This window comes from Marmota marmota, unplaced genomic scaffold, assembly GCF_001458135.2.
Source record: "Marmota marmota marmota unplaced genomic scaffold, marMar, whole genome shotgun sequence".
In the NCBI taxonomy this organism is placed as follows: domain Eukaryota; kingdom Metazoa; phylum Chordata; class Mammalia; order Rodentia; family Sciuridae; genus Marmota; species Marmota marmota.
The window spans coordinates 22,092,333-22,103,318 of NW_026000196.1; the positions used below are offsets into that span (position 1 = coordinate 22,092,333).

The 10,986-nt window shown below is 44.2% G+C and overlaps 1 protein-coding gene across 1 annotated transcript in view; it reads left to right on the forward strand.

The window, feature by feature from the left end:
- The window catches only part of Acss1 (acyl-CoA synthetase short chain family member 1), a 69,288-nt gene that overhangs the window by 36,201 nt on the left and 22,101 nt on the right, over positions 1 to 10,986 (forward strand). Inside the window, exons 5-6 of the mRNA XM_048790151.1 lie at positions 6,731 to 6,906; positions 7,329 to 7,481. Of these exons, the coding sequence (XP_048646108.1) occupies positions 6,731 to 6,906; positions 7,329 to 7,481 (329 nt within the window). The remainder of the gene's footprint in view (positions 1 to 6,730; positions 6,907 to 7,328; positions 7,482 to 10,986) is intronic.

A 10,986-nucleotide genomic window follows, 5' to 3' on the forward strand; every position in this document is an offset into this window, starting at 1 on the left:
TTTATTTCATAATGTCATGATATAATATGATTGATTAATGTGTTTTTTTTTTTTTTTTTTTTTTTTTACTAAGCCTGAGTTTTTCAAAGTTCAGCCATGCTGTAATGTGTATCAGTACTTTACTTCCTATTGTAGCTGATTAGTGTTCCACTGTGTGGATATATCATATTTTGTTAATCCATTTAGCAGTTGAGGGAAGGTTGAAGTGTTTCCACTTTTTGGACTCGAGAATGGATTGGCTATGAATGTTCATATGCAAGAACACCTGCTTTCAATTTTGAGAGTATAGACTTAGGAGTAGAATTGCTGGTTCATATGGTAATTCCATGTTTAACTCTTTGAAAAATAGCAAAATTGGTTCCCAAAAGGGCTATACTATTTTACATTCCCACCAGTAACATATGAGGGTTCCAGAAACTGCATCCTCATCAGCTCTGGTTAATTTCCATTAAAAAATTATACTGTCAGAGTGAGAATAAAGCAATATCTCACTGTGGTTTTGATTTGTATTTCCCTGATGACTAATACTGTTGAGCATCTTTTTCTGTGCTTTTTGGCCATTGTTATGGTTTGGATATAATGTGTCCCTCCAAAAGCTCCTTGTTAATGCAGGGATATTCAAAGAAATGATTGGATTATGAGAGCTGTAAGATAATCATTCCATCCTAGTTTGAATGGACTAACTGGGTGGTGTCTGTAGGCAGGTGGGGCGTGGATGGAGGAGGTGGGTCATTGGGGGTACACCCTGGAAGGGCTCCTCTCCTCTGTGGCCCCTTCCCCTTTTCCATGGCTTTATGAATAATCAGTGAGTAATCAATGCTCCTTGACCATGCCCTTCTGCCATGATGTTCTGCCTTCCCATGGGCCCAGAGTGATGGAGTTGACCCACCATGGACTAAACCTCTGAAACCGTAAGACCAAATAAGCTTTTCTAAGTTGGTCTTATCAGGTATTTTGGTCACAGTGATGCAAAGCTGACCAACATATATTTGTATGTCTTCTTCGGAGGAAATGTCTGCTTAAGCACTTTGCCTGTTTTTTAATTGGTCATTTGTCCATGTGTTGTTGAGTTTTTAAAAAAATATTTTTAGTTGTAGATGGACACAATATCTTTATTTTATTTATTTACTTTTATGTGGGCTGAGGATCAAACCCATTGCCTCACATGTGTGAGGCAAGTGCCCCACCACTGAGCTATAATCCCAGCCCTGTTATTGAGTTTTAAGAGTTCCTTATTATATTCTGGATGCTGAATAAATGTATATATTTAATTTTGTGTTAGGGATTGAACCCAGGGATGCTGTACCATGGAGCTATGTGCCCAGACCTTTTTATTTTTTGAGACAAGCTCTTGCTAAGTTGCCCAGGCTGGCCTTTAATTTGTGATCCTTCTGCTTCAGCCTCCTGAGTTGCTGGAATTATAGGCATGCATCATTGTGCCTGGCTGGATGGTGGACTTTTATCAGATACTCCTTATGATTTATAGGTTGTCTTTTACTCTCTCAGTAGTGTTCTTTGGTGCACAAAAGTTCTTAATTTTGATAAAGTAGTTTATTTTTTCTTTAGTTGCTTGTTCTTATGCTGTATTATTTTAAAAAAACCATTGCCAGATGGTGTCATATTGATTTTCTCCTATATTTTCTTCTAAGGGTTTTGTAGTTTTGGTTTTTACCTTTAGGTCTTTGATTCATTTTGAGATTTTTGTTAACTCTCCACTGGGGATCAAACCCAGAGGCCCACATGTGTTTAGCAAGTACTCTACCACAAAGCTGTATACCAGTCATTTTAAGTTATTTATTGTACAGGTATGAGGTCAGGGTCCAATTTCATTCTCTGCCCTATGGATATCTAGTGGTTCTGGCACCAGTTGTCAAACAAACCATTATTTCCCTTGTTGAATGGCACCCTCTGTAGGGTTGCGGATGGAAACCAGGGTCTTGTGCATGCTGGGCAGTGCTTTACCACTGAGGTACAACCTTAGTCTGCGCTTCTTGAAAATAATTTGACCATATGGGCTTCTTTTGTGCTCTGTCTTCTATATTGTGCCGGTCTATTATTATCTCAAACTGTTTTGATAGCATAGCTTTACAGAAAGTTTTGAAATCAGAAGGTATGAGTCTTCCAAATTTGTACATTTTTTGGTAAGATTGTTTTGGCTATTCTTGATCTCTTGCATTTCCATATGAACTTTAGGGTCAGCTTTTCCATTTCTATGTAAAAGGATGTTGGATTTTGATGTGAATTGCATTGAATTTGTAGAAAAATTGGCAAGTACTGTCATAACAATATAATCCCAGAACATGGATTTCTTTAAATTTAAGCCTTTAAAAAATTTCTTCTAGAAGCTGGGTGCAGTGGTGTATACCTATAATTCCAGCTACTGGGGAGGCTGTAGCAGGAATGATGTAGTTCAAGGCCAGCCTTCACAACTTAATGAGGCTCTGTCTCAAAATAAAAATAAAAAGGATTGGGGTTATAACTCAGTGGTAGAGTACCTCTGGATTCAATCTATAGTATTGAAAAAAATTTTTTTCTTCTAGCAATGTTTTGTAGGGTTTAGTGTATATGTCTGGTCCCTCCTTGTATACATTTTCCTAAATATTTTATTATTTCTGAATTTTTATTTATTTTTTGGTACCAGGGATTGAACTCAGAGGCATGTGACCACTGAGCAACACCCCCAACCCTATTTTGTATTTTATTTAGTGACAGGGTCTCACTGAGTTGCTTAGCACCTTGCCATTGCTGAGGTTGGCTTTGAACTCACGATCCTCCTGCCTCAGCCTCCCAAGCTGCTGGGATTACAGGCGTGTGCCGCCACACCCAGCCTGAAGTTTTTGTAAATTGAATTGTTTTCTTAATATCTTTTGCTTGAGTATAGAGACAGAAATTATTTTTGCATGTTGATTTTGTACCCTATAAAGTTGCTGATTTATTTATTAATTTCAGTGGTGTGTGTGTGTGTGTGTGTGTATGTGTGTGTGTGTCGGGGGGTATTTCTTAAGATTTTCCACATATAGGATCATGTCATCTGTGAATAGAGATAGTTTTACTTCTTCCTTTCCAGTTTGTATGTTTTAAATTTATATTTCTGGTTAGGACTTCTGTTATAATGTTGAATAACAGTGGGGAAAGTAGGCGTCCTAGTCTCATTCTGATTCTGAGGGAATGCTTTGGTCTTTGATGTTGAGTATGATGTTAACTATTGATTTTCATAGATGCTCTGTATCAGGTTAAGTCAGGTTAAGTAGGTTCCTTCTGACTCCTAGTTTGACAAGTGTTTTTTTTTTTAATCATGAAAGAGTATTGAATTTTTTTTCAAATGCTTTTTCTACATTTCAGCTTTTCCTTCCCTCTGTCAGTATGTTATATTGCATTGATTAGTTTGTGCATGTTGACCACCCTTTCTTCTTGGGGTAAATACCACTGATCATGGGGTATAATCCTGTCAATAGTATTGAATTGAGGGTTTTTGCATCATTTTTCATAAGGGATATTGGTCTACAGTTTTCTTACAGTGGCTTTGGTATTAAAGTAATGCTGCCCTCATAAAATGGATTTTGGAGGATTCTCACCTCTTCAGTTTTTGGAAGAGCTTGGGAAGAATTGGTGTTAATTTTTCTATAAATTGGTTAATTCATCAGTGAAACTATCTGGTCCTGGTCTTTTCTTTGGTGGGAGGTTATTATTTTCTCTTTAAAGATGAAGAAACTGAGGCACAGAGAGGTTAAGTGACATATCCAGAGTCAGGCTCTTCCACCAGAGTTTATTCTTTTAACATTACACTGGGCTGCTCCTTTCCTCTCTTGCTGGTGTGGCCATGGTTATAAGTTTGTTTCTTAAAATACTTTGAGACAAGCAATAACAGTTGACTCTGGAAAATTCTGGAAGACTAGGGATTTAGTACCTGGATGCTGGGGTAGTGCCCAGAATCTCAGGATTCTTAAACCACCAGCTTGGGAAAGCAGAGGTCTCACCACCTCTGAGGGCCTTAGCAGGGGACCTCCTGTAACATTTTTTCAGAACGTTGCCACTAAGAAAAACTTGCCCCAACACCCTCTGGTTTCTGTGTCCAGCTCTCCTGGTATTGAGTTTCTGGGGGCAAGACTCTGTTAAGACAGTGTCTAGGTCCTCTTGGGCCAACAAGGGACATTCTTGATTGTCTTTTCATGTATAACAAACTGCACCAAAACTTAGTGCTTAAAACAACAACTGAACATAATGTATTTTGTTTTATTTCACGAACTGTGGGGCAGGAATCAGATAGGCCTGGTAGGAATGGCTTCTCTTTGCTCCATGATTTCCAGACACCAACTGGATTGACTTTGAATAGTTGGGGGCTGACCTGGCATCTCTTTCTTTTTGTGTGGCTTCTCCATGTGGCTGTCGTGGGTTTCCTCGCAGCATGAGAACCTCAGGCAGTCAGACTTATGACATGGTTCCTAGAGGAAGAAAGTGGAGACTGCCTGATTGTCCTTATGGTCAGAACTAGAATATACAGAGCATCCTTTTTTTATACTTCATTGGTCAAACCATTCATTGGCCAGTCCATATACAAGGGGAAAGGACCTATATTATCTTTCTCCATAAAACTAAGTCAAAGAATCTGTAGCTATTTTCAGTCTACCACCAGGAGGGTTGGTGTATTTTCAGAGTGTGATCACCAGGGTCTTGCCATGAGCCAGGTAGCCACCTTAATTGGTATGCATGATTCTAGAGTTCCAGCAACCTGCCCCAGCTTCCAGGCTGTCACCATTATTCTTTTATCTTCTCTCTTGCTTATTGCTATCTGAAGATAAAGGGGACTATGAGCCAGGGAATGTGGGTGGTTCTAGAAGCTAAGAATAGTTCAAGGCTGACAGTCAGCAGGAAATGAAGACTGTGGTCCTGAAGTCTCATGGAACTTAGTTCTGCCAATAGCCAGTTGGGCCAGGGAGCAGATTCTTCCCCAGAGCCTCCAGATGGGAGCTCAGCCTGCCAACACCTTCCTTTTTGCCTTGCAAGACTCTGTCCAGAGCAACTGTCAAGCTACCTGTTCTGTAGAACAGTGAACTAAAAAGAGATGTCCTTAGCTACGAAGTTTGTGGTCATTTCCATGGGAGTGATTGAGAACTAACATAGATTCCAAGACCTGTTCCAAACCAGGAAGGGACATTTGAGGCCTCCCAGATAGTGTCACACGGCTCCTGCCTATTCCCCACTAGCCCTATCCCCATCAATCTGCTGTAGAATGATCCAGTGGGTGAGATGACCTTGTCCTGCCTAGGTACTCTCCCTGGGTCCTGACCTTGAAAACAGCTTGGGCAGTGGGGCCCTGGACAAGTGAGAATGCAGGAGTGAGGTATGAGTCATGGAGGCTGGAGAAAGAGCTGCCACTTCGACATGGGAGATGGGTGGGAGATGGTCATCTTCCTTCTTCATCTATCGGGCACTCAGGTCACACCCACCTACAGGGATATAGAGTTGGAGAGTCTCTGATAGGCCTCATGTTTGACTCAGTTTCCCTAGGTGACATATTGCTAAGATCTGAAGAGCGAAGAATGTATATGGCCAGACCCATGTGGGTGTCCTAGTGCCCCATGAAGGTATGGCTGCTCCTGGGCAGGTCTAGAGTATCTCTTCAGTCTCTCCAATCTAGAGATGGGCCTATGGGGTCATGTGGCTCCAAAGTCCTGTGCTGGAGAATTCTCAGGTAGCCCTCAAGTTCATGACATCTCTAGGGCTCTTAGGAGGAAAAAGATCCTGGGTATGTCATTCAAAAGTATTTTCAGACAGAAATATGGCTCAGGAATATGGTGACTTATTGCTCTCATAGAAAAGATCCTGAGACAAGAGTCCCACTGTAGGCAGTTTATCTGGGAGGTGGTCCTCAGGTATTGGGAAGTGGGTTCAGAAAGATGGGTCTACATTGGTCAGCCAGAACTTCATCCACAGGGAAGCCTGAGTGATAGCATAGCTCATGTGCATCAGGATGACTCCTTATGCAGGTAGGGGAGTTGAAGTAATTATCCTTCTGTTGAGAGTCAATGATTGAGGAGAACTGGGGTGGGAGTAATTCCTCAGAACTTGTGTCCTTTGCTCTACAATAGGCCCTCCATACAGCCTATTGTAACAATGAATATTTTTTCCAGACTTTTCGTTAGAATGACTATATAATAACCAACCACAGTCTTGTTCTCTCTGGGTTTTCCCACATTAGATACAGTGCAAAGGGTAATTCCTTTGCCTATGATCCTCATGCCCAAGTTTGTGTGTCTCTCTTTTCCTGCTCTGGGCCTTGCCTTATTGTCTTAGGAAGCTCAGGTTCCCCAATATAGTCCTGGGCCTGGCTGACCCAGGTTCAGTCATTGAAGACCAAATGCAACCAGGGGGAGCGTTGATCTAAAGGTGAAGGTAGATGGACAGCTCCTGGGAAGCCACCAGGGGTGGAGGGGTCTCTATTCTTTGGACAGTGAAGGTTCTTGGCTTATAAAAATGCCCCTGGAACTGGGACACTGTGGACTTGGCCTTTACCTCTCAGTGTTGCACTGCCACCATGATTGCCATGGGCAGTGTGAAAGCCCATGCATAGCATAGCTGCTGCATAGCAAAGCCACTCTTTTGATTGATTCTTTTACTCAAAATTAAACTTTATGACACTCTTAGGCCTGGGATGTGTGGCTTCAAGTTGGGCTACGAGGGTTGAAGCAGGGAGGAAACTGATTAGACATGTCCATGTTGTCTCTGTTAGCCAAATGCAAGGTGGTTATCACTTTCAACCAAGGACTCCGGGGAGGGCGTGTGGTGGAGCTGAAGAAAATAGTGGATGAAGCTGTGAAGAATTGTCCAACTGTCCAGCATGTCCTGGTGGCTCACAGGACAGACAACAAGGTCCACATGGGGGATCGTGACATTCCCCTTGAGCAGGTGGGTTTACTTTACTTTGTGTAGTTTGAGATTAACAGGGTTAATTGACAGAAGAAATTGGTTAACAGGGTCTGGGGTTGGGCTGTAGTTCTCAATTGTGGTTCCCTACAGGTGTCAGGGTTCCTTTGTTGTATTCACCCCCCCCCACACACACACTTTTTTTTTCATGCTGAGAATTGAACCCAGGTCCTTGTGCATACCAAGCATGTCTCAATTTCTGAGCTAAACGTACAGACCAAATCCATCTTTTTATTTTGTGTCTTCTCTGCGTTTGGAATCAAACCTGGGCAGACCAGAGAAGGTGCTCTGAATCCGTTCTGCTGAGTCCCACTGCAGCTGGGGAAATGGTGTTCTCAGGGAAGCTGAATGAAGGGGAGAGACTAACTGCCCTGTATCTGCTGTGTGTTTCTTCTCCCTTCTAGGAAATGGCCAAAGAGGCCCCTGTGTGCACCCCAGAGAGCATGGACAGCGAGGACATGCTCTTCATGCTGTACACCTCAGGAAGCACTGGTTCCCCCAAGGGGCTCGTCCACACCCAGGCAGGCTACCTACTGTATGCTGCCCTTACTCACAAGGTAGAGAGGCCTGTGTGAGGAGGAGGACTGAGGATGGGTACTGCCATGCCACCGGCAGGCTCTGGGCAGGGTTGGGAGGTATGCAGTTAAGGAATTCCTCCTGTAGTAGGATGATGCCTCTTGATGTGATATGGTGTTTTGTTATGGTGTACTCATAAGCAGGGCCACTGTGAGTCATGCCATTGAGATAGTGGAACAGGGATGTATGCTTGTGAGACAAGACAGGGCCCTTCATCCAAGCCTGACTGTGGCCCTGCAGTCCTCTAACCTGCACCCACTCCTCAGTCAGCTTGATGCCTGTGGGATGGAGCCTCCCTGGCTCTGACATCAGGCTGATGCTGCTCATCAGCAGGGCTGTGTTCTGATGCTCTGGGCCCAGGCACTTCTGACTTCATGAGTCCCTTGCTCCATACGAAATGTAAAAAGTTGTATATTACAACTCTGTTGGGGAAATACAAGAATCTAAACAACAGAAATTTGCAAGGATTGGGGGTGTGATTTAGTGGTAGAGCACATGATTAGTGTGTGTGAGGTCCTGGATTCCATCCCAGAACTGAAAAATCCCAGCTATTCCAGGCTGAGGCAGAAAAATTATAAATTTAAGGCTGGCCTGAGCAACTTAGACCCTGTCTCAAAATACAAAAAAAAGGACAAGGGGTATAGCTCAGTGGCAGAGCACTTACCTAGCATATGCTGTAACCTCGGGAAGCACCGGTACCCCCAAGGGGCTCATCCACACCTGCTGTATGCTGCCCTGACTCACAAGGTAGAGAGGCCTGTGTGAGGAGGAGGGCTGAGGATGGGTACTGCCAGGCCCTGGGTTCTATCTCCTGCTCATTTCAAAAGTAAAATTAAAAAAAATTACTTTTATAAGGAAACTTAAATTACTATGTGGAAATTGCATTATAGTGGGCCACACTTTTGCAGTATAAATCAATGATAGAGGATATTTTTTATTCCAATAAATGCATTTGCAAAACAGTTCTCATTTAAATGTGGATGGGTGGGGAATAGTGATTTAGTAGGGTATTTGTAGTTACCTTGGGGAGTAGCTGACATGTCCCCTGTGGACTTGAGTTTTGAGCTACCATCTGTGGACTAAACTGTGTTGTAAAAAGCCAACTTAGCTCTTGCTGGTGGCAGTGGTGAAGGGAACTGACTGGCTCAGATGACCTGACTGGCCCATATAAAAGCAGAGCTTGGATGCTGACCTGGCTGGTGGCATCTTTCCCTGCCTTGGCAATCTTGTATTGAAGGTGAGTTTCCTAGCCAGGCTGACCCAGGAGCCAGAGAAAGCCTCAACAGTCTCAGAAAAATCTTGGCTGGGTTGGGGTCCAGAGTTAATTCTGACTTGGTCTCTATGGGTAGCAGTAAGGGTAAGATGGAAAATTCTGACTGGGCAGGCTGGGTCTCTTGGGGAAGTGCCTCCTGGAGATGAAAGTAAGGTAAGGAATTTCCCAGAGGGAGTTACAGAGGGAAAGAGAAGGAAGTGCTAGAGCACAGAACTTATGCCCAGCACATTGACAGTGAGGCAGAAAGACAGATGTAGTACAGAATCAGCTGAGCAGATCATATGTCATGCCGAACATGAATATATATTAACATATTTACCTCTAGCTGCTGGCTGACTTTGTCTGAGTCACTGGACCTTTCTTGACCTCAGTTTGCTCATCTGAAACCCGACTCCTCCTCAATTCCTAGTAGGGATGTTACAAAGATTGGCAGATTGTGTAAGTAAAAATGTTTTGGAACACATAATCACTGAGACCAAATGCCAGGAAAGTCAAAGTGGATCTGTTTCTATCAATTTATATAAAACATACGTTAGGGAAGCTGCAAATGTGGTGAGATTCTTTGTTATTTGTGTTTTCTTTCTTACTTTCTGTACTGGAAATTGAACCCAAGGACACTCTATCGCTGAGCAACATCTTCAACTATTTTATTTTTATTTTTTAAATTTTGCCTTAGGATCTGGCATAGTTACTGAGGTTCTTGATAAATTGCCCAGCCTAGCCTTGAACTTGTGATCTTCTTGTCTCAGCCTCCCTAGTTACTGGGATTATAGCCACCATACCCAGCCTATTTGTGTTTTCAAAGTGTTTCCCAGACACTGTTTACATGAGCAAAAAAAGTGGGGTTATAGGCATGGGGGACATCTTTTGAATGACTTTTCAATATGTGGAGGTTTTTTGAAGTGTTAGGAACAGAGACTTTTAGGCTTCTATAGATAAGACTAAATATGAAAAATAATGGAAAGAGAAGTGTGTTTCTTCTCATCCATTTGATATTTAGGGACTGCCCCATGCCAGTGCTCAGGACTTGGGATGCAGGGAGACCTAGGCATCCACAGGAAAGTAGGCAACTATACAACTTTCTCTGCTCAGTGGTAGCAACACATAGGAAAAAGATTGTTTAGGTAACTGTGAACTACCAACCAGATGTGTGTCCAGCTATGCCCTGCAGTGGCTGGATTAACTTGTGTTAATCCAAGTCTGTGTGCCCTTTGCTGTAAGGTGGAGTTAAGAGTCCTCACATCTGGGGCTGTCCTGCAGCTCAGGTAACTGTGCTCAGGTGACTAGGTGTGTCAAGCCATTGGCGCAATATGTTGTTGGTGCCCTCATCATAATCACTGGGATGTTAGTATGTGGGCTCTTGCACAAGTGTATGTGTGTGGGAGAGGAAGATGGCGGCGAGGGGAGTGCATTGCCCCCGTGTGCTGCTTCACTGTGTGGGAGTATGACAAGTCAGGACGGCTAAAGGCTATCTTGTTAGGAATTTCCAGCAATAGTGGGGTGCTCCGGAACCTGGAGGAAGGATTTCCATTGCACGAGGATCGGCTACGGGGACTCAAACGCCAGAGGTTTGTCGCACGGAGGGTAACACTGCTTATTCAGCAAATCGCCCCGCGGCTAGAGTCTGCAGCGCGCGCTGGGAAACGAGGAGATAGCGACGCAGGGATACAGCGCTGTAGTTTCTGCCAGCCGTGCAAGCACCGTACTCAGGGCTGAATTCTGGGTTTGAGACGGGGGAAGGAAGCGGTCCATCTCGATTCTCCACACCGGTCAGACCACAGAGGAGGCCAGCAGCCACCATGTTGGAAAGCTGACGTCACCATCCCTGTTTTCGACTGACCGCAGCTCATTCAGCCATAGAACAGGTAATTTCAGGCTGCCATTTGCCTGCGGCTTGCAGACAGATTGCTAGGGTTCAGTGCCTGGGGGCTTCTTAGAACCTGATCTTATCGGAGCGAACACCGTGCGCGGGGCGGCCGAGTTTCGGCTCCCGGAACCGCCCTGGCCCAGGGCTGGGGAGCCTGCGGAGGCTGCTTCTTGGACCCTGCTCCTATCAGAGCATACACCAAGCACTAAGCGGCCGAATTCCGGCTCCCGGAACTGAGCCCGCGGGGACTGCTTCTTGGAGCCTACTCTGATCGGAGCTTACACCGAGCACGGAGCGGCCGAGTTCGGCTCCCGGAACTGCCCTGGCCAGGCTAGGAGCCCACGGA